We start from the raw sequence: 24,747 nt of genomic DNA, 5'->3' as shown, positions 1-24,747 counted from the left end.
GGGGGCTCAAGCGCGCTTCAGTGGCTCACTAATTAATGCGTTAATTAGCTGACGCTCTATCACATGTAATCAGTGCTCATTATGTTAACATAAACACTCAAACCTCGTGTATCGATGTAACACTGTGATGCCTGATTGCGATATCAGAGCTCCAGATAAGCTTTTGGTGTTGTGGGTATTTTACCCATGCATTTTAAAATCATTGGGTATCAGTAATTCTATCTGCGTATTCAAATTTCTGTTACCCACTAGTTTTTACACATGTGGGTATTTAAGTTAAATATTTTAAAACACTATTCATCTAGTCCCTGCAAACTGGTGTCGTGTGGGTTTGAGAGCTTTATAGGACTCAAAAATACCACGATACTTCCACACGAAAGTGTGATGGCAAATGATCATGATGTGACTGTCATCGTGGAGTTTGGCAAGGTTGACGGAATGCCCGTTTATAATTTCAAAATAAGTTGCTGATTTGCTAATCGAATACGCAGGGTTACTTCACAATATTTTGATGATACGCACAAATTTTATTTTTGTAGCGTATCTGTAATGTTCGTTCCGTATTTGATACGCTTGGATTATATTTTACTGCATATTTCTGCATTTCTGATGCGTATTTCACGCAGATACGCAGCTTATCTGGAGCTCTGGGTATACTTATCTCCTGTATCGATACATTGTTCTCAATCACCTCTAACACGGAAATCCCTCTGTGTGTCTGTGGCTGCTTGTGCTAGTCCGGACTGATGCCGCGATTTATAGTGCTAGCTCACTGAGATACCATGCCGCAGTTTAACATGAATACCCCACTCAGACACAGTATACTGACTCCGAGCCGACCAGTCCTTGTTTTAGCCCCTTAATGTCGAGCGCCAGACAGGGTAACAACAAGTATACTCGGACCCCTGGTACCGCGGCATTCATCATATCACGGCATTTGTGATTTCCGGTAGTTCACGCGGGACACGTCTCTTAGCAGCTGTCTATTAATGCTAATCAGTAACCAGGAAGTGCTCACTTCGAAAACAATTTCAATTTCCTCGGAATGTTCCGTCTGCTGTAAGTAAGGAGTTATTAACGCGATGATACTTACTTCTGGCATCTGTTGTAATATTGCCTTACCCCCATCTATCAACGGCCAACGATATAATCCGCAGTTCCCCAAGTAAACTTTCTCTATCGACCTGAACTAGATCATCTGCATATTCATGGCGACTAATAAGGTAACGGAAATTATGTAGTCTGCACATTTTTTCCCGCTCTGTGCCCAGAATCTATTTGGAGATCACAAGGGTCATAATGCCAAACTTTGAAATATGTTCTTCACTAGTAGCCAAAAGATAAATACATACTTTGGGGATACTGGGAGTGTTTTTTATATATTCATTATTGACTTTTAACATTTTTCCATTTTGTGACAAATTATTGGCATCCAATCATTTTTAAACAAATCTTAGAATATCATTTCTGATATTTTGTTGTTGATTTTTAAAATATTTTCCTCTTACTTTTCGGTAAATTATGCATCGAATACCAATTACTGATAACACATTTAGAATTTTACTTGTTTGGTCTTTGCACTTGTCTGGACAAATCACTGATGTCTGGCATGTTCATACTAAGTGGTTGGTAGAATTATCTCCTCTTTTTGTCCAATTCGGACCTCCAAACACAACTTTTCTCTGTACCGCGATATGATGGAGTTCTCTCCCTTGTCAAACAGAGCGCGAGGCCCGTCTTTTACTCGGAGCTACTAATGTAAATAATGAACTTGTATCAGTAAAATATGCATTGTTTGATGAAATAAAGTACACCTGATATAGAGAACATGAATAATCATAAAGGTTAGTAAGTGCATTTTGTTCCGTTTAGCGTACATGACAAGTACCGCGATACCCCGAGGTTTGCAGGCTACCCCCAAGATGACTGACTGTGGACCACGGGTGCTTGTACCGATGTATGGTAATGTCAGCGCTTCCTATAGCCTGTGTAGGCTTCGTGCTGTCACCAACCGGTCCTTACCATAGACAAACGATACCTGCAGTCGGTAACTGAACCAGTGAATTCATCGTGTTATCAAACAGATTTTGTTTACACACCTGTATAAGAAAACACCGTGGAAACAGAGATCTTGCAGTTATCAACCATGCCTTTGCAGCAAAAATGTCAGTTTTTGAAAACCCACGAGCTCGCATAACAAGCCATTCAACATCGCTCAACTGCACGTTTTCAACTACGGTAGCCATTTTGAAATTACTAAAATCCGGACGATTCGAAGTTGACCCCGCCAGAGCGGCCTCGTTTATATCCGGGCGACTTCAAATAAATTGCAATGCTTATTTATTGCGCTCAGTCGTTCGTTTGATCTACCCTATTGGTTAACTTCAGTGGAAATGGACAAAGATTAGTTGTGATAAATACAAAAGTAAGATTTAGAGCTCGACATAAATTGCCCTGAAAAAGAAAGTGTCTGATGGAATTCTATACCCTGGTCTAACGGGGTTTTTTTTCTCTTTTTTTCTCTTTCTTAGATCAGACAACATAGGCAGGAAGCCCAGAGCTTATTAATGAAGCTTCCTAGATCTAGTGCACAAAACCACAACGCAGGTTGTAATTCAGAGACGATTTAATATGGGTCGGATGGTGAGACTCTACCACGCCTACCTTCTTACCTCGGACGGGGCGGTGGGGTAGCCTAGTGGTTAAAGCTTTCACGCCGAAGACCCGGGTTCGATGGGTACATGGGTACAATGTGTGAAGCCCATTTCTGGTGTCCCCCGCCGTGATATTGCTGGGATATTGCTAAAAGCGGCGTAAAACCATACTCACTCACTCACTTACCTCGACGGCTTGGGGCGTTGTTCATAAAATTAATCACTGGACTGTCAGTTTCGCCAGCATATAGCGGTGTTAGCAGAAAAGTCTCTCTTAAATAACATAACCCCGTTCACATGTACCTCTATACATACATATACGTGTGTAAATATACACACATGTATACGTGAGTATATTTACACCAGGAGCAATTTTGCAGATTATGTCTGGAGCTGGTGCAGTGTTTATATATGTTGTTATGTGAACGTTTATGCCAACCCCAGAGGATAATCTAATTAATATATCTGTTGATTTGCCAACACCATATAAATTGTCAACAGTTCTGTATTCTGAGGCTATTCCTTATACAGTAATACCAACGTTAATATGGACATCCATAGCTGGGCGGACGGTGTTTTCTTTCGGTTTCAAGGGGTCCAAATTTTGTGTACAGATTAAATCAAACATGTGTTGCTTCATGCGAGGATTTCTGTAAGGTAACCTCTTCTCATTCAGCAAAAGGGGGCACGGGTGGCCCAGTCGTCTAAGGCGCTGTGATTCGCTGTGCAGAGTTGCGTCCCTTGGGCACGCCAGAAACCTATGATTGTGAGGTTCGAATCCCGGTTCGCCCCGATTATGTTTCTAGTTTTGTCAGCACCATTCCCGTGGGTTTCACCGAAGTGGTAAACGTCTGAGACCTGCATTACTTCGGGCTTTCCTCCCACATTGAACTGACACGCCGTGATATAACTGCAATACTGTTAAACGCGGCATTTAACACAACTCACTCACTCACTCATTCGGCTTTGATCAATCTCATTAAAATCAGATCTAAGTTCTCGCTGCCGCTAAACAAAGCGACAGCGAGGACTAAGATCTAATTTTAATGAGATTGGGCTTTGATTGGAAACAACCGTTTCATGTTGAGTGAGTGAGTGAGTATGGTTTTACGCCACTTTTAGCAATATTCCAGCAATAGCACGTCGGGGGACACCAGACATGGCTTCACACATTGTACCCATGTCGGGAATCGAACCCGGGTCTTCGGCCTGACGCTTTTCATGTTGAAAGTCGTGAACGGACTGAAGAATATGTGTGCCTTACAGCTTTTACATACCTTATTTACACACCTTATAGCTGACCCGTGAAGATCCGGGGTAGAATAGATCTTCAGCAACCCATGCTTGCCGTAAATGGCGACTATGCTTGTCGTAAGAGGCGACTAAAGGGATCGGGTGGTCAGGCACGCTGACTTGGTTGATGCATGTCATCGATCCAAATTGCGTGGATCGATGCTCATGAGTTCAATCACTGGATTGTCTGGTCCAGACTCGATTATTTACAGACCGCCGTCATATAGCTGGAATATAGCTGAGTGCGGCGTTAAACAACAAACAAACAAACAAACAAAACCATTTTCATGTGTACGCAAAGTAAATTTACATATATTCACTTATGTACAGTTACACATGTGCCAAATTACTTACGTGAGTAAATGTTGTGCATGTGAACGGGGTATTAGACGCCCGGGCGACTATCAATTTCAACAAAACGTTAACCCGGTGTTTATTGGAGCCCGCCGTTTATCAATCAGTCGGATTGTAACCACCTGATCAAAACTCCTTGATGGTGTTTATCGCTAAGAAAATAGACATTTCTTGAAATGCGCACTTTGCAATTTTTGTCATTACTGTAAGCGATATTCCCTATCGACGGAATGGCTTATTTTCACTTTGCGAGTACTAGCCCACGTGTAGCTAGCTTCGTTAATTAATCATCGCGATATTTCGTGATTCTATTTCAAGAGACGAGGACAAGAGATACACAGTGTCTAATAGAGGGAATACGGTATGTTGCACTTTGGAACCTGACTTTGATGTTCCGTAATACAAACACAGGGAACTGTTCCGCCTGTCGCCTGGTTGTATCACGTGACCACCGGAACACAGTGTCGGGGTTTATATGTAGCATGAGCCATTGAAATCAGCCTCGGTGAAATTCGTGAGCAGAATCTGTACACACTAATGTTGCCGCTGATCTAGGAGTAGTGTGTGTGTCTGTGTGTCTGTGTTAGCGTGTGTGTTTGTGTGCGTGTTTAGGTGTGTGTTCGCTGTTTGCGTGTGTGTTTGTGTGTATGGGTTTGTGTCGCTGTTTGTGTGTCTGTGTTTGCGTGTGTGTATGAGTGTGTGCGTGAGTGTGTAAATGTGTGTGAGTGTGTGCGTGAGTGAGAGTGAATTTGAGTGTGTGTGTTTGTGTGTTCGTCTGTCTTTGAAAATGTGCATGCGTATGTGTGGCTGTGTATGTGTGAGTGTGTGTGTGAGTGTAGACGTGTGGGTGTATGTATGTGTGTGTTTGTGTTTTATAAGTGTGTTTGTGTATTCGTGTGTCTCTGTAAATATGCATGTATCTGTGGGTGTGCCCTTATAAAGCATACAAAGTGAGTGAGTGAGTATGGTTTTACGCCGCTTTTAGCAATATTCCAGCAATATCACGGCGGAGACACCCATGTACCCATGTACACCAGGCCACCCGACCGCCCGAAAATAAATGTACAAAAGACACACAACTAAATAATAAAATCAAGGTTTCCTGTATATTTGCGTGTCATCGTGCTACGTGGTTGTCGCTTTCAATCACTGGTTTTACCTGTTCCAGAGACGTGCCGCTGTCATATCGGCGGAACGTTGTTGACTGCGGCGTTAAACAACATTCACTCACTCATTTCATGTCGCCATGGTACAGGCGGAACGTTGTTGACTGCGGCCTTAAACAACATTCACTCACTCATTGCATGTCGCCATGGTACAGGTGTAACGTTGTTGACTGCGGCGTTAAACAACATTCACTCACTCATTACATGTCGCCATGGTACAGGCGGAACGTTGTTGACTGCGGCCTTAAACAACATTCACTCACTGATTACATGTCGCCATGGTACAGGCGGAACGTTGTTGACTGCGGAGTTAAACAACATTCACTCACTCATTGCATTTTGCCATGGAATGTTGGTGACTGGAGCGTTAAAAGTGGCGTCCCATGAGGTAGTTTTGGTTGCATACTCCTTAGGGAGCTTAGAATGAAATCTTGGTGCACAGTGATCCATTGACTAGGATGATCATAATTTTACGCCATCAGCGAATGGTGACTGGAATCTGACACATGATTAATGAACTTATAAAAAAAAAAAACGCCAGACTGTCCAAACCACTCCAGCCTGAACTAGACTATTCCACAAACCGTAATACTCGTTGAAAGTACCATTACTCCGACACGATATTTCGCTTCACGCAGAGAGGTTGTGTATGGGAGTAAAAGGTCTTCACACACAGAGATTTGGCGTCGAAGTAAAAGATCTTCACACACACAGAGATTTGGCATCGAAGTTAAAGATCTTCACACACAGAGATATGGCGTCGAAGTAAAAGATCTTCACACACACAGATATGGCGTCGAAGTAAAAGATCTTCACACACAGCGATATGGCGTTGAAGTAAAAGATCTTCACACACACAGATATGGTGTCGAAGTTAAAGATCTTCACACACACATATGGCGTCGAAGTAAAAGATCTTCACACACAGAGATATTGCGTCGAAGTAAAAGGTCTTCACACACACAGATATTGCGTCGAAGTAAAAGATCTTCACACACACAGATATGGCGTCGAAGTAAAAGATCTTCACACACACAGATATGGCGTCGAAGTAAAAGATCTTCACACACAGCGATATGGCGTTGAAGTAAAAGATCTTCACACACACACAGATATGGCGTCGAAGTAAAAGATCTTCACACACACAGATATGGCGTCAAAGTAAAAGATCTTCACACACACAGATACGGCGTCGAAGTAAAAGATCTTCACACACAGATATGGCGTCGAAGTAAAAGATCTTCACAAGCAGCGATATGGCGTTGAAGTAAAAGATCTTCACACACAGCGATATGGCGTTGAAGTAAAAGATCTTCACACACACAGATATGGCGTCGAAGTATAGATCTTCACACACACACAGATATGGCATCGAAGTAAAAGATCTTCACATACAGCGATATGGCGTTGAAGTAAAAGATCTTCACACACGCACAGATATGGCGTCGAAGTAAAAGATCTTCACACACAGAGATATGGCGTCGAAGTAAAAGATCTTGATGCAGAGACGTACAGTACAGGTGTAAAGATTTCAACACTGAGAGGAACTGTATCGAAGTTTGTTTGTTTGTTTGTTGTTTGTTTGTTTGTTTAACGCTGCACTCAGAAAAATTTCAGCTGCATGACGGCGGTCTATAAATAATCGAGTCCGGACCAGACAATCCAGTGATTGACAGCATGCGCGTCAATCCACTTGACTGGGTTACGATGACATGCATCAACAAAGTCAGCGAGCCTGACCACCCGATCCCGGTAGCTAGCTCTTACAAGCATAGTCGCCTTTTACGGCAAGCATGGGTTGCTGAAGACGTATTCTAACCCGGATCTTCACGGGTCTTTGTATCGAAGTAAAAGATCTTCAAACACAGAGAGGTATGTAGTCTTGCACCATGACCGTGGAATATATATTTTATGAAAAAAAATAATCTTGAAATGCATACAACAGCAAGTCTAGCCAGCTCAGGCTAGCTCTATTCCACATCAGCATAGGGACTTTTTTTAAATATTTTTAGAGTCAAGAAGGATATTGTGTAATATAAGATTTCAGAGACTAAATGTTAGTCTGGGGGGTATGGTATCGGAGTGAACGATACGGTTCAAATGAGACGGACTCGTTCTTGACGCGTTCTGATGACAACAGACGAGGACCGCCCCACGACGACCGACGTGTTTATTCTAAATTCTTCAACCGTGAAACATAACGTGTTTGAAATTGTAGTAAAATTCACATCCATCATGCCCTGATAGTTTTATTATAACGCGACACATAAAATCTATGTCTAGTACTTCGTGAAGGAAAAGAAATACTGAGGTTTTGAAGGTACGCATTCCTGTAGCTCCAGACTGTCTTAAGATTGTGGGGGCGGTGGGGTAGCCTAGTGGTTAAAGCGTTCGCTCGTCAGCCCGCAGACCCATGTTCGATTCCCCACATGGGTACAATGTGTAAAGCAAATTTCTGGTGTTCCCCGCCTCGATATTGCTGGAATATTGCTAAAAGCGGCGTAAAACCTCACTCACTCACCCACCAACCCATCCACTCACTCACTCACGTTTAACGTGTTTAAAGTGTAAATATGGTATACTGTAAGAAAATATATTTGTTTGTCCTTTAACGCCACACTCAGGAAAGTCTCCGAGCATTTACCTGTCAGTGAGCCTGACCACCTGATCTATCAAGTCGCCTCTTACAACCAACACAGGTCGATGGAGACCTGGACCCACATGCACAAAGCGATCTTAGCGCTAAGATGATCTTAACCCCCATACTTTAACATAGGCTTACGATAGTCTTAGCGCTAAGATCGCTTTGTGCAAGTGGGCCATGGGGCGGTGGGGTAGCCTAGTGGATAGAGCGTTAAAGCGTTCGCCAGTCACACCGAAGACCCGGGTTCGATTCCCGACATGGGTACAATGTGTGAAGCCCATGTCTTGTGTCCCCCGCCGTGATATTGCTGGAATATTGCTAAAAACGGCGTAAAACCATACTCACTCACTGATGGAGACCTATTCTTACCCGGACTCTTCACGAGGAACGAAACAATGAATTAACATTTTGACACCAAAGGAGATGCATGTAAACTTCACATAGTTTTAGTTCGCTGTTTTGCTATATTGGACACCTAGGTATGTCCCGGAAACCAAAAACGTTGACATCCGATTTGATCAGAGGTGAAATAATTGAAATTATTTAAAGAATCCCCGGGACCTGACATAACTGTGTTCAAGTGTATAATTATGGCATCACGCAAGTACAATGTGGAAGGCGGTAGCTAAAACACTTGCAACTGTACTACCTTGCTGAAATACCCGTGCACATCCGGGGTAGAATAGGTCTTCAGCAACCCTTGCTTGCCATGAAAGGCGACTATGCTTGTCGTAAGAGGCGACTAACGGGATCGGGTGGTCAGGCTCGCTGAAGTGGTTGATGCATGTCATCGTGTCCCAATAGCGTTATTCTAAATTCTTCAACCGTGAAACATAACGTGCTTGAAATTGTAATAAAATTCATATCAATCATGCCCTGATAACTTTATTATAACGTGACCCATAATCTATGTTTAGTACTTCGTGAAGGAAAAGAAATACTGAGGTTTTGGAGGTACACAACATGAAGTCAAACATTGTGAACGTAGTTCGATACTCGTTCTAGAATGCGTTTTTGTAGGTTCGGATCGTCTTAAGATTGGGGGGGGGGGGGGGGGGGGGGGGGGGGGACATAAGGGTACGCTCAGAAATGGGGAAGTGTGTAACAGAATATGCCACCTGGTGGTGTCAGAGCTCTTGTGGGCCTGAACACTGCAGTGAGTGAGTGAGTTTTACGCCGCTTGTAGCAATTTTCCAGCAATATCACGGCGAGGGACACCAGAAATGGGCTTCACACATTGTACCCATGTCGGGAATCGAACCCGGGTCTTCGGCGTGACGAGCGAACGCTTTAACCACTAGGCTACCCGACCGCCCCGTGAACACTGCAGTGAATACAGCGGCGTGTAAACTAGGACTTGGACGGGTAACTCGGGTACTCGGGTCGGGTGGGTCGTGAGTAGGACCCGGGTACCCACAGGACTACCCGGACCCGTGGTTAGTGGCACGCCAGAAACCTATGATTGTGGGTTCGAATCCCGGTTCGCCCCAATTATGTTTCTAGTTGGGCTGTGACGGGTAACTCGGGTACCCGGGTCGGTTGGGTGCTGAGTAGGACCCGGGTACCCACAGGACTACCCAGACCCGTGGTTAGTCACGTGATATACTGTTTAATGACCAAAATGATCTAGAACTCTATGGTTACACTACAAGTCACTAATGTTCGCATTTCTTTCTGACTATGCACACATTCCTTCTGATTTTTCATATGGTTGAATAAAGATATAACTTAATTCAGCCTCCGTGTATGAATCACCAGATTGTTTATTACGTGTATCTAAATACGTTTTGCCAGGGCTATGCTATCTCTTGAGACCTACAGTGGGTACCCGGGTAGGGTCGGGTAATAGGGTAGTGGGTACCCGGGTAGTAAATTTGGACTCGTCCCAGCCCTAGCGTAAACTTATGTGCAGTAGCATATAGCACGGTTGGGGTAAATTCCATGGCGTTATGGTACACCATTGCTTTAAAGAAGCATGGACGATTTCCCTCGCTTACATTGCTCAGGCATCCTTGACAATACAACACATTTGTTTACCAGAAGGGCTGAACAGCGTCACGCTTACTGCGTTAAACGTGCATGGTTCAGTTCTTTATACCAGACATCGGCCGTAAAACCCAGCATTTGTCCGCGAACCGCGGGAGTGTCGAACATGCCATTGACTCTATACGCGACTGGAGCTCTCATTGAATAATTTATGCTGTAAACAGAGATGAATGAATGGCGATCGCCCACTGGTTGCTGGTGGGGGTTGTAATATATTTGTACCTGATAGAGGATGTAAGATACGTCATTGATGTTAAAAGCGAAAGAAAAGTTTGCTTTTTGAATAGATTTAATACTTGGTCCCGCCCATAGTCTTTCATGCTGAGGGAGGAATATATATACCCGACAGTGGGTGTGTTGTTGCCGTCTTGAGTCAAAGTAAGTCAGTGTTAGTTACAAGAGGATGGATTTCCACAACGTTCCCGCGTGTTGCTTATCAATGTCTGTGTACTTTCTGTGGATTTCTATCAGTAAAGGTAAGTTATCAATGTCATTTATCTATGACTGAGAATAATTTATGACTAATTCGTACACTTACCAATTTAACACTTTCTTAATCCGAAAAAGACATTTTTGTTTTTTGTTGAATAATCAAATCATTGCTTCCCCTGAAACAAACACAATGGTCGGTTTCATTAAACTAGAAAAAAGGTCTACCTCTTCACTTCAAAACAGTGTATAAATTCACGGGCTTCGTTTTGTAACAATGGCGGACTCCCGATAATCAATAAACCAATACGCTGCGGGAAAACAGACTCACCCCTAACTTAACTACCACAAATGAAATATATTTTCAAAATGTCACGGTAGGTAGCCTAATGGGTATATCGTTCGTCCGCCACGCCGTTGATCCGGGTTCGAATCTCCCTTGGCTACACTCTGTGAAGCCCGTTTCTGTTTTCAGAAAACACTCACTAAGTTCTAGCATTGAATCGTCGTGTTCACACAAAGTAGGAAACTAACCTGATTTTATCAATTTGTGAGTGAGTGAGAGAGTTTAACGTGGCTTGGTTCGCTAATGACCGCCTCCGTGGTCTAGTGGTAGAGCGTCCACCCGGAGAGCGAAAGGTTTCGGGGTTCGATCCCAGGGTATGTGTGTGTGTGTGTGTGTGTGTGTGTGTGTGTGTGTGTGTGTGTGTGTGTGTGTGTGTGTGTGTGTGTGTGTGTGTGTGTGTGTGTGTGTGTGTGTGTGTGTCTGTGTGTATGTGACTGTCCGTGTGTTTGTGTGTGTTTACATGTGTGTGTGTCTGTGTGTGTGTCTGTGTGTCTGTGTGCATGTGACTGTCCGTCTGTTTGTGTGTGTGTGTCTGCATGTGTGTGTGTCTGGGTGTATGTGTATGGGTGTTTGTGTGTGTCTCTGGGTGTGTTTGTGTGTGTGTCTGGGTGTTTTGTGTGTGTGTGTTTGTCTTTTTGTGTTATGTGGGTGTTTGTGTTTGTATTTGTGCTTGTGCTTGTGCGTGTGCGTGTGTGTTTGTGTGTGTTTGTGTGTGTGGATGTGTTTGTGTTCCTTCTAGATGACAGTACCTCCAAACAAACAAAATACCTACTTGTCACTGAAGTTTTTTCTATTTTATAGTGAATATTGCCAAGTGCCCACATCCATTACCAATCCTCTAATGAAGTTTAAAATAGGTAAAGTCCCCCTCACACACAAACACACACACACACACACACAAACACACACACACACACACACACACACACACACACACACACACACACACACACACACACACACACACACACACACACACACACACACACACACACACGTCTGAAATGTGCCCTCCTCCCTTTACAAATCCTTGATCACCCTCTGACAATGCACGAGGCTAAATGATATCCCCCGTCATGATATCCCTGGGATGTTGATAAAGGGTGAGTAAGACATTAACCACGATATATATCAAGGTGCAAAGACGAAGACACTTTCTAAAGTATAAATGCTTTCGTATCCGATACCTATTCGCTCCCTATCACGTCTCCCCTGTATGGGACCAGGGCGTGTATGTTCGGCTTCATTTGAGTCACATTGGACTTCTCAATGGCGAGAACATAACTGCCCAGCGATGAATAAAACCATTGTCCACTGTAGGAGTGGGAGCTGTGGTTGTGACATGATTCTGGGCAATTTCCATGGAGTCGTTTTTTTGTTCAGTGCTCGTGACACGATTGCATCGCCTAGTTATAAATACACGATTCGCATAAAGAAGTGCACCTCGTAACATAGACGTCATTATTTCATAATCATTGCAGCAATTTTCAGATTACATGATGATTATTGATTGTTTTAAGCCTAAGTCTGTCACATTCAAGCTATACTACGTCGGTCTGACAATCACAGGGTCTTGACCAAACGAACCAGGGAATTACAACATGAGCATCGAGGCACACCGTTTGAGTACTACGATTTCTCATGAGCACCATCTCTTGGGTACTGGGGACCGCGATGTCCTCGGTGGCAGACTATATGGATACCGCGATGTTCTAGACTAAATTGGTACTGGGGAACGCGATGTTCTAGACTTTATGGGTATGTGGGACGGTTATGGCTTCGGTGGTAGTCTATATGGATACTGGGGACCGCTATGTCCTCGGGGACGGGGAGGTCCTCGATGGTAAACTATACGGGTACTGGGGATCGCCATGTCCTCAAGGACGGGGAGGTCCTCGGTGGTAGACTATATGGGTACTGGGGATCGCGATGTTCTAGTCTATATGGGTACTGGGGATCGCGATGTTCTAGACTATATGGGTACTTGGGACCACGATGTTCTAGACCATATGGGTTCTTGGAATCGCGATGTTCTAGACTATATTGGTACTGGGGACTGCTCTGTCCTCGAGGACGGGGAGGTCCTCGGTGGTAGACTATATGGGTATTTGGGACCGCCATGTCCTCGAGGACGGGGAGGTCCTCGGTGGTAGACTATATTGGTAGAGGGGATCGCTATGTCCTCGGTGACGGGGAGGTGCTCGGTGGTAAACTATACGGGTACTGGGGATCGCCATGTCCTCAAGGACGGGGAGGTCCTCTGTGGTAGACTATATGGGTACTGGGGATCGCGATGTTCTAGACTATATGGGAACTGGGGACCGCTATGTCCTCGGGGATGGGGAGGTCCTCGGTGGTAGACTAAATGGGTATTTGGGACCGCTATGTCATCGGGGACGGGGAGGTCGAGGGTAGTAGGCAATATAGGTACTAGGGGGCGCTATGTCCTCGGGGACGGGGAGGTCGAGGGTAGTAGGCAATATGGGTACTAGGGGCCGCTATGTCCTCGGGGACGGGGAGGTCCTCGGTGGTAGACTATATGGGTACTGGGGATCGCGATGTTCTAGACTATATGGGTACTGGGGACCGCGATGTTCTAGATTATATGGGTACTGGGGATCGCGATGTTCTAGACTATATGGGTATTTGGGACCGCTGTGTCATCGGGGACGGGGAGGTCGAGGGTAGTAGGCAATATGGGTACTAGGGGCCGCAATGTCCTCGGGAACGGGGAGGTCCTCGGTGGTAGACTATATGGGTACTGGGGACCGCTATGTCCCCGGGGACGGGGAGGTCCAAGGTGGTAGGCTATATTGGTACTGGGGACCGCTATGTCCTCGGGGACGGGGAGGTCCAAGGTGGTAGACTATATGGGTACTGGAAACCGCTATGTCCTCGGGGACGGGGAGGTCCAAGGTGGTAGACTATATGGGTACTGGGGACCGCTATGTCCTCGGGGACGGGGAGGTCCAAGGGTGTAGACTGTATGGGTACTGGGGACCGCTATGTCCTCGGGGGCGGGGAGGTCCAAGGTGGTAGACTATATGGGTACTGGGAACCGCTATGTCCTCGGGTACAGGGAGGTCCAAGGTGATAAGCTATATGGGTACTGGGGATCGCTATGTCCTCGGGGACGGGGAGGTCCAAGGGGGTAGACTATATGGGTACTGGGGACTGCTATGTCCTCGGGGACGGGTTGGTCCAAGGTGGTTGACTATATGGGTATTGGGGACCGCTATGTCCTCGGGTATGGGGAGGTCCAAGGTAGTAGACTATATGGGTACTGGGGACCGCTATGTCCTCGGGGACGGGGAGGTCCTCGCATGTAGACTATATGGGTACTGGGGACCGCTATGTTCTAGACTATATGGGTTCCGGGGACCGCTATGTCCTCGGGTACAGGGAGGTCCAAGGTGGTAGACAATATGGGTACTGGGGACCGCTATGTCCTCGGGGACGGGGAGGTCCAAGGGGGTAGACTATATGGGTACTGGGAACCGCTATGTCCTCGGGGACGGGGAGGTCCAAGGTGGTAGACAATATGGGTACTGGGAACCGCTATGTCCTCGGGGACGGGGAGGTCCAAGGTGGTAGGCTATATGGGTATTGGGAACCGCTATGTCCTCGGGTACGGGGAGGTCCAAGGTAGTAAGCTATATGGGTACTGGGGACCGCTATGTCCTCGGGGACGGGTTGGTCCAAGGTGGTTGACTATATGGGTATTGGGGACCGCTATGTCCTCGGGTATGGGGAGGTCCAAGGTAGTAGACTATATGGGTACTGGGGACCGCTATGTCCTCGGGGACGGGGAGGTCCTCGCAGGTAGACTATATGGGTACTGGGGACCGCTATGTTCTAGACTATATGGGTTCCGGGGACCGCTATGTCCTCGGTTACGGGGAGGTCCCAGGTGGTAGACAATATGGGTTCTGGGGACCGCTATGTCCTCGGGTACGGGGAGGTCCCAGATGGTAGACAATATGGGTACTGGGGACTGCTTTGTCCTCGGGTACGGGGAGTTCCCAGGTGGTAGACTATATGGGTACTGGGGACTGCTATGTCCTCGGGGACGGGGAGGTCCTCGGTGGTAGACTATGTGGGTGTTGGGCACTGGGATTCTCTCGGACGAAGATTATATTGGAACTGGTCACTTCTTTCGGCCCGGGATGTCATCGGAGGTAGATTATATGTCTGGGTCTCTAAAAAAAAAAATTCAGCCTAATTAAACTGACGATCCTAAGAAAAGATACCGATCAGTTTTTTTCAAAATTTAAAAAAACATAAACCACATGTTGATGCAAATATTAAGTATTTGAGAATTGACTTCCACTTTGTGTTTTCATAGGAGTATGAACCTTCATAGAGTGAGGGCCAAACTGTATGAACGTCGGAGCTTGCCCTGGAGTATTAACAATAATATTAACATCTTCCCGAGGCAATGGGTTAATTAACTGACTGTAAACGTCCAGTTTCTACCCCTTGCCGTACTAGGCTGACATTTCTGGGTTCGGTCGTAGCGCCACCACTGGCAATGACGAGTTTTGTCCTTTCTATGTCCCCCCTATTGACCAATCAGATTCCACCTCTGATATAACTTGCATTTGCTACAAACAAAATGGCGGCGCCCATTGAAGTCGATCTGATAGATAATCTACATTGTAATAAAATGGGTCTTACTTCGCGAAGTGCATCAAATCACGTGAGCATCTTTATCAATAACATGAAAAGATTTGGAAAATATCAAGTGACGCAAAGTTGGCGGTACACGTGCTTTGCAAATCCTGCAATCGACCGAAGTCTGAACGCCTGTTTACGAACCGGATGTTGATTTCGTTACGCGACTTGATTGGACGGTAACCTCCCAAAACCCCTACATCCCATTTCCCCTACAGCTTAAGACAACAAAGTTCACGGTCCATGGCACTGCTAATCCCTAGTCTGTTACCTATTTCATACAATGGAACAACCCAAGAAACACGAATAGATTGAGAGGTAACCTCCCAAAACCCCTACATCCCATTTCCCCTACAGCTTTAGAAAACAAAGTTCACGGTCCATGGCACTGCTAATCCCTAGTCTGTTACCTATTTCATACAATGGAACAACCCAAGAAACACGAATAGATTGAGAGGTAACCTCCCAAAACCCCTACATCCCATTTCCCCGGTGTACGATAAAAAGCGAAGAAATTTACTGTTTTTCAACGCAGAATAAATTCTCGGGCAACACTGAGGAGTGTCTTTTTTAAAAACCGGTTTAATATTTGCAGTTAACTTTACACCATCAAATAGGAAATTTAATATTCTCCACCTCTGCGTAATTTTCTAGCCAGAGGTAGATCCAGTGCCGCGTGAGCGCAATTCTGGCACAACCTTCACTTTTCCGATCTTTGGAAAATGTGCGTCAGAAAAAAAACTCGGCATCCAGAGGGTAAGACACCAAAGTTCACGGTCCATGGCACTGCTAATCCCTATATATATATACAAAAATGAGGTAAATGTTCACTCGGTGTACATGTAATATATAATAAAATAATAAAGTCCACGTGAGTCCATCATCCTCTTTATATCAGTTTCAGACATAGTACTTTCGCTGTCTCATAATATAATGGCGTATAATATGACGTCATACTTATGATGACGTCATAAATTACAACTGTGACGTCATAATGTACGTACACAGTCCAGCGACGACACCAATATATATATGCAGCCAGGATACAGGAATAAAACACGTCAATTTCAAAAACTAAATAGAATAAAGGCTCACTGACATCTCTACAGGGGCTCCAGTCCTGACAAGTCTTCCTGACCCCCCGACAGACGGGGCGCTTATAACCCTCACCTGCACAGAGGATGGAGGGCTGGATCCGGACCAGGTAGTTTGGTACAGAAATGATACAGATAAGAAAGTTCGCCCAACGTCAAAGAACATCATCTTCAACGGCATCGTTAAAGACCTCAACATCAGCGTCAACAGCCAACAATTCAGCCTTTCGTTTTTGTTCCGGAATAGTCAGGAGAAGGATGTTCCCTGGCGATGTGTGCATCAAGGTGTATCAAGTAACACCATCACCGTGAAGACGGCTGTTGCTACAGAGAATTGTGAGTATACCCGAGTACATCCGAGTATATCCGAGTATACCCGAGTATACCTGAGTATACCCGAGTAGACTCATCCATTTTTCAGCATGGTTGGTTGGTTGGTTGGTTGGTTGTTGTTTAACACCGCACTCAGCAATTTTCCTGCTATATGACGGCGGTCTGTAAATAATCGAGTCTGGACCAGACAATCAGTCCGGGTAAGAATAGGTCTCCATCACTAAGTGAGTATGGTTTTACACCGCTTTTCCCAATGTCGGGAATCGAACCCGGGTCTTCGGTGTGACTTGCGAACGCTTTAAAGCTCTAACCACTAGGCCACCCCACCGCCCCAGGTCTCCCTTAACGATTGTGACGTTAAAGAACAAACATATTTTTCTTACATAATACCATATTTACACTTTATTGCTTGAGTGAGTGAGTGAGTGAGTGAGTGAATGACTGAGTGACTGAGTGAGTGAATGAGTGAATGAGTGACTGAGTGACTGAGTGAGTGAGTGAGTGAGTGAGTGAGTGAGTGAGTGAGTATTCCAGTTATATCACGGCGTGTCTGTTTGGTGTGGGAGGAAAGACCCAAGTGATGCAGGTCTCAGACGTCTACCACTTTAGTGATACCCACGAGCACGGGTATCGTGCTGACAAACCACCTTTATACCCGTAAATCTACAGTAATTGACGTCTGATTTGACCCCTTTGGTGTTGTGAATAACACTGGTTTCAGATTTCAGTACAATGAGAAGTAAAAAAGAAAATTATTTACACGCCCTGTTGTGAGTAATATTGTTTTACGCCGCTTTTAGCGATATTCCAGGAAACATCACGGTGGATGCCCAAATGTTGTAAATTTGCAAAGGTGCTGATCATGACTTTGTTTTGAAGCTGCAACGGCAACCCCTTCCGACACAACTGACCTGTCCAACATCTACACAATATCGATCACTAGATTGGGGGACACGTTGTGCCCAAATGTTTTTTGATGTAATGTTGATTTTGTTTTGAAGCTGCAACGGCAACCCCTCCCGACACGACTGACCTGTCCAACATCTACACAATATCGATCACTAGATTGGGGGACACGTTGTGCCCAAATGTTTTTTGATGTAATGTTGATTTTGTTTTGAAGCTGCAACGGCAACCCCTCCCGACACAACTGACCTGTCCAACATCTACACCCTGGCGGGCGTCGGAGCAGCTGTCATCGTCGTCACCATCATCATCGTCATCATCGCCGCCACCAGGGGCAGCAGAAGGGGTAATGCCACGTGACAATACAGAAACTATAGTCCTCCCCACTTGAAACAGAATCAAGAAATATCGCGATTATTTATTAACGAGTGAGTGAGTGAGTTGGGTTTAACGCCGCTTTTAAAAGTATTCCAGTTATTCCACGGCGTGTCAGCTTAATGTGATGCAGGTCTCAGACGTTTACAACTTCGATGAAACCAACGAGCACGGGTATGGTGCTGACAAACCTAGAAACATAATTGGGGCGAACCGGGATTCGAACCCACTATGATAGGTTTCTGGCGTGCCCAAGGGACGCAACTCTGCACAGCGAATTGCGGCGCCTTAGACGACTGGGCCACCCGTGCCCCCCTATTTATTAACGAAGACAGCTGCATGTTTGCTTACACATATAATGTGAAAATGAAACATTCCGTCGATCTTACTGATAGTGATGACATTGCAAAGTGCGCTTTTAAAAAATATCCATTTTGCTAGCGCTAAACAACATCATGGAGTATTGAACCAGGGTAAGGATCGTAAGTCGTTTGACTGCGCATCTCGAACAAAGTCAATACCGCTTAATATACCATACGCACTTATTGTCTTTCCGTTCGTGCCGGTAATGTACGTCCAAGGCTATTGGTCCAGCTCGCCATTTGTAATTCTTAGTGAAGTGGAAGTACAATTATTTTATTATCACTCACTGTCACGATGCATTCGTGTATTTGAAGACCAATATGTGTGAAATTAGAAAAGATGTGTTTACAGAAATGACCACTAAAAGAAATCTAATGGGTAAAGAAGTGACACGATGCTTGAAGCTTTCTATTTAGAAACAGATATAAAGTTCCACCCTCCCAATTAATTCTCCACACGTATCAATTATGAAGGGTTGGCGATTTACGGAATTGGCTAATACAATTTACGGGGAGAAAAGAAAGAGGTTTCATGACTTTATCTGACAGTTGTAAATTTAGTGGATCTGTAAATAAGTAGAAGTGGGCGTTTCTCTCGTAATTAATATCCCCGTCCCTGTCTCACAAATGTGGACTAAATTAGAACCATCGTCAGATCATATTGACACGTTTGAATGTTTCAGGTCCAGGAGAGAAGCGGAGAAGAAGAAGGGGATCAAGGTGACATTACTTCCACTATAAATATCTTGATGAAGTTATTGCACGTTCTCAAAGTAGGAGCAAAATGTTCTCACAGTCGGGCGTAAACACTACCCGACCCCTCCTACACTACCTACACCTCCAACTCTACCCCGTCCCCTCCAACACTACCCGACCCCTCCTACACTACCTACACCTCCAACACTACCCCGTCCCCTCCAACACGACCTCGACCGCTACTATACCACCCCACCCCTCCTACACTACCCCACCCCTCCTACACTACCCCACCCCTCCTACACTACCCCCACCCTTCCTACACTACCCCACCCCACCTACACTACCCCACCCCTCCTACACTACCCCACCCCTCCTACACTACCCCCACCCCTCCTACACTACCCCCATCACTCCTACAATACCGCCATCACTCCTACACTACCCCACCCTTTCTTAACTACACCCACCCCTCCAACAGTACCCCACTCTCCTACATTCCTCCCACCCTCTAACACTACCCCACCTCTCATGTGTGTCGTACTCGCTGACTGATGCCGACTTGAACGTGTGACATTATCGTCGTCGTGACGGAGCCTTGTGCACAATATCGATCACTAGATTGTCTGGTCCAGACTCAATTATTTATAGGTCGCCTAACCTACTCAGACACATTATACTGACTCCGAGCCGACCAGTCCTTGTTCAATCAATCTTTATTCATGGTACTTATGAGGCCAAAGGCCTATAGTACAATGTGTGGGGCGTGTTACAAATTCATACATTTTCTATAGTTTCTGTACAATCACAAGTCATTAATTTACAAAATTTGTTACCGTTTGGGTTGCGGTAGAAATAGTTATTTAGATATTTTGCTCTTAAATCTTCATACACTGGACATACACACAAAAAAAGTGATATTCGTCTTCAGTACAATCAGTTTTACAAATCCTACAAAGTCTGTGTTCTCTTGCAATACCTTCATATCTGCCTGTTTCAATAAATAGATCATGTGAGCCACAACGGAATCGAGAAAGAGCTGTTCTAAACTTATGTAAATTTTCTAGAACTAGACAAAGAACAATGCCATTTTTTAATATACATATCTTCTAAAGTCTGTGTCAAACGGGAGAAGAAATGTGTGGCATATCTGCATGTTGCTGTAACCAAATATAACCATATCCACATTCGTATAACATGTTTTTAACTTTTGATGCCCAATTTTGTTTCCCATGGCTGTCGTAGAGAAGCATCATATTATAACATTTTTGGGGGTATCTTGAAGATGGCATATTTAATAGCTTGACCTAGTATTTAATAACCTTTAAATAACTATTGATATACATGGGAAACCGTCCGCATTCACCATATACCCTTGCGTTTTCTGTGCTAGATTTTACCTCCAAGAACCGTTTACATGCATATAAATGTATTTTCTCAATAACATCCAAATGTTCTAGGCCCCAAATTTCGGATCCATACAATAGCATCGGGCTTATTTTTGTATCAAATATTTTAAAATAAACATCATATGTAACATTGTCCAGAACTCTAAGACTTTTTAATATGCCTACAAAATTTTTCTTGGCTTACAATGAAATGTTATGTGCATTCCTTGACCAAGTTAATCTACTTGTAAAACACAAGCCTAAGTATTTATAAGTCCTTGTTTCAGCTCCGTAAAGAGTTAGTGAGTGAGTGAGTATGGTTTTACGCCTCTTTGAGCAATATTCCAGCAATATCACGGCGGGGAACACCGGAAATGGGCTTCACACATTATACCCATTTCGGGAATCGAACCCAGGTATTCGGCGTGACGAGCGAATGCTTTAACCACTAGGCTACCCAACCGCCCCTCATAAAGATAGACTTTTGCTGAGTGCGGCGTTAAACAGACCAACAAACTTTCGAACTCCATGATATGTATTTCATGTAATCAGATGTCAGGTGTCATATACCATTACTGAATATCAATATTCTCCATATCATGAATAAAACAATGTTACATTCTGCTATTTTATTTTTCAGCTTGGTCACCGCTTTCAGCGACAGACGAACTATAGGTAACTAGTGATTGAGTGAGTGAGTATGGTTTTACGCCGCTTTTAGCAATATTTCAGCAATATCACGGCGGGGACACCAGAAATTGGCTTCACACATTGTACCCATGTCGGGAATCGAACCCGGGTCTTCGGCGTGACGAGCTAACGCTTTAACCACTAGGCTTCCCGACCGCCCCTATAGTTAACTAACTTCTGCAATCAAGCTTAATGTAATCGTTACATAACGAGTTCTCAGTTTGAATTTTACTTATTTATGAATCTGAAAGTTTCTCGATTAATGGAAACACTGTCCATCTTTGTATTACTTGCCACATGTGCCTTGTGCTGGCATTTGAAAGGACAGCAGCCAAGCCGCTGGACTTGAAATATCCCATCTGGAGGCAAAGTGACGGGCTTTGGGCAAACAATACGAAAAATTACCTCATTGAGGATGAAATAAGACCACTTCATCAATGTGAGGTGAGGTGAAATGGGGTTTAACGTCGCGTCCAAGATTATTGCACTTATATAGCGACGTGCATGTACGTGTGTGTGTTTGTGTGGCTGCTTGTACGAGTCCGGATTGATGCCGATTTATAGTGCTAGCACACCGAGATACCATGCCGCAGTTTAACATGAATACCCTACTCAGACACAGTAGACTCCGAGCCCCTTAATACCCAGGGTAACAACAAGTACCATCTTTTAACGTCTTTTGGTACGACGCGACCAGGGATCGAACCCCGGACCTTCCGCTCTCCGGGCGAACGCTATATCACTAGACCACGGAGGTGGTCTCATCAATGTGACAAAGTTGGGTCGTTTAACGTGGCGTTCAAGATCATTGCGCTTACATTTTGACGATGCATGAACGTGTGTGTGGCTACAAGTCCGGAGTAATGGGGAGTTTTATTCTGCTACCCTAGGTACCGTGCCGCAGTTTAACCTGCCCTCCTCATACACAATATACTGACTCAAAATTAAATGTCCAGTTCCCATCCTTGCCGAACTAGGCTGGAATTACTGGGCTCTATCTTAGCGCCACCAGTGGCTATTACGAGTTATGTCCCTTCTAAGCCTCTCCTATGGACCAATCAGATTTCACCTCTCGTACCACTTGCCTTTGCTTCAAAGAGAATGGCGGCGCCCACTCAAGATGATCTGATCAAAATCAAGATCTATATTGTGATAAAACGGGTCTTACATCGCGAACTGCAGCAAATCACGTGAACACCTTGATTAAAAACATGAAAAGATTTGTAAAATATTTGTTGACAACGGGTTGGCGGTACATATGCTTTGCAAATCCTGCTATCGACCGAAATCTGCACGGCAGTTTACGAACCGGATATCGAATTCGTTGCGCGATTTTGATTGGACTATGCATAGACTCGTTAGTCCAGTCAAAATGTAACTCCATAATACCAGCCTAGTTCGTCAAGGGTGGAAACTGGACTTTGACAGTCAGTTTAGTAAGACGCCACCAGGAATCGAACCCCCGACGTCCCACTCTCCGGGCGGACGCTCCATCTACTTGGCCACGAACGCAGTCCCTTATATAATACATAAGAGTATTAAATACATTTTGTAGATTAATTTGCCATACAGGTAAAGATCATTTTACACCAATTACAAAAATATTATCGGGGAGGCTGGGGGTGGAGATTTTGGTTTGACATAAGCCTGTGTTATAATGACGAGGACTGTATTCTTGATTGCAAGAAGAGATGCGAGGCATGTTTAATATGTTAGTATGTTATTGTTATATTTTACCGCAGACATGGTCAACAACGACATGTACAGGACTTACCTAGGCCACAGTCAAATACCAAAGCCACGGGTATGGCAAGATAATTTTACAGGTTAGTATTCGTCCATATTTCAAAGATTCCATGTGTTGAAAAGGGACAAACAATGATATCTTTGATTTCTCCGAACGAACGAGTGAGTGAGTGAGTATGGTTTTACGCCGCTTTTAGCAATATTCCAGCAATATCACGGCGGGGGACACCAGAAATGGGCTTCACACATTGTACCCATGTCGGGAATCGAACCCGGGTCTTCGGCGTGACGAGCGAACGCTTTAACCACTAGGCTACCCCCCTTTCTGCAAATCATTTGACAGAGAAGATGTGACAATACCGAAACATCTTCGGCCTCTATTTCAATTACATGTCTAACACAGGCAGGTATATTTATATCCCACGATAAATACTTTTGCTAGTGCAATAGTTTTCGAATACAATGTTAATTAAAACATGGAGATTTTTTTAGCATTTCATAACCGCACTGGAATTCTTGTTTTCCACCTGTTTTCTGTTGTGATATATCATCAGTATGAGGGTTGTTTAATTATTTGGTTACGGAACGACCCAAATGTCATGATGTAGCAGAAGATTAAAATTTAAATTAATGTTTCACTTAATTCCAAGTTTGCAAAATGATTGCAGCAATGAAACAAACTTCTAGTAGGCCGATAGCGTAAGGATTGTAACCATTTGACCCTGGTACCCCCGAAACAATTAATAATTTCATTTTACAACCCTGGCATTTAACATGTCGACGTGTTTGTTTTTACATTTTTGTTTTTGGTTTAGTTTTTGGAGTGACCCTGCTATTTCACACACAGCATCGGCAAACATGTACATGTACTTACCATGACAGAATTATAAGATCCACACTAAGTCTTGCCTGTGTGATTGTGTTGCAGAAGTGTACAGCCAGGTGATCAAACCGAGGTACAACGACTACCAGTACAGCCTGGGAAGAATGGGGCACTCACGGTTTTAAAAAAGATGACTTTGCGCCCAGGGTGTTAAAAAATAGATGAGACCCGTGAAGATCCGGGGATAAATAGGTTTTCAGCAACCCATGCTTGCCGTTAAAGGTGACTATTCTTGTCGTAAAAGGCGACTAATGGGATCGGGTGGTCAGGCTCGCTGACTTGGTTGATGCATGTCATCGATCCAAATTGCGTGGATTGATGCTCATGATATCAATCACTGGTCCAGACTCGATTATTTACAGACCGCCGTCATATAGCTGGAATATTGCTGAGTGCGGCGTTAAACAACAAACCAACCAACTAAAGAACAGAAGAAGAATGTCTGGAGCTCTATCGTGAAGGCATACGATCTGATTTTCTTTTCCTCTAAAACAGGGGCGGTCGGGTAGCCTAGTGGTTAAAGCGTTCGCTCGTCACGCCGAAGACCCGGGTTCGATTCTCGACATGGGTACAATGTGTGAAGCCCATTTCTGGTGTCCCCCGCCGTGATATTGCTGGAATATTGCTAAAAGCGGCGTAAAACCAAACTCACTCACTCCTCTAAAACA

The 24,747-nt window shown here is 44.6% G+C and overlaps 2 protein-coding genes across 2 annotated transcripts in view; one reads left to right on the top strand and one right to left on the bottom strand.

Annotated features, from left to right (window-relative positions):
• LOC124124398 (integrator complex subunit 10-like) overlaps positions 1 to 2,252 on the bottom strand; it is a 38,730-nt gene extending 36,478 nt beyond the window's left edge. Inside the window, exon 1 of the mRNA XM_048380949.1 lies at positions 2,100 to 2,252. Coding sequence (XP_048236906.1) covers positions 2,100 to 2,246 — 147 coding nt within the window. The 5' untranslated portion in view covers positions 2,247 to 2,252. The remainder of the gene's footprint in view (positions 1 to 2,099) is intronic.
• An 8,243-nt stretch (positions 2,253 to 10,495) lies between these two features.
• On the top strand, positions 10,496 to 24,366 carry LOC124126278. Its single transcript, XM_048380953.1, has 7 exons — positions 10,496 to 10,633; positions 16,716 to 17,036; positions 18,157 to 18,285; positions 19,360 to 19,396; positions 21,401 to 21,435; positions 23,193 to 23,276; positions 24,125 to 24,366. The coding sequence occupies exons 1-7, from the start codon at positions 10,561 to 10,563 to the stop codon at positions 24,202 to 24,204; spliced, it is 759 nt and encodes a 252-aa protein (XP_048236910.1). The 5' UTR covers positions 10,496 to 10,560; the 3' UTR covers positions 24,205 to 24,366.
• The last annotated feature ends 381 nt before the right edge of the window (positions 24,367 to 24,747 follow it).

This window comes from Haliotis rufescens, unplaced genomic scaffold, assembly GCF_023055435.1.
Source record: "Haliotis rufescens isolate VD_foot unplaced genomic scaffold, xgHalRufe1.0.p SCAF_34, whole genome shotgun sequence".
In the NCBI taxonomy this organism is placed as follows: Eukaryota; Metazoa; Mollusca; class Gastropoda; order Lepetellida; family Haliotidae; genus Haliotis; species Haliotis rufescens.
The sequence above is the reverse complement of the archived record's forward strand: the minus strand, read 5'-3'. Positions and strand labels throughout refer to the sequence as shown.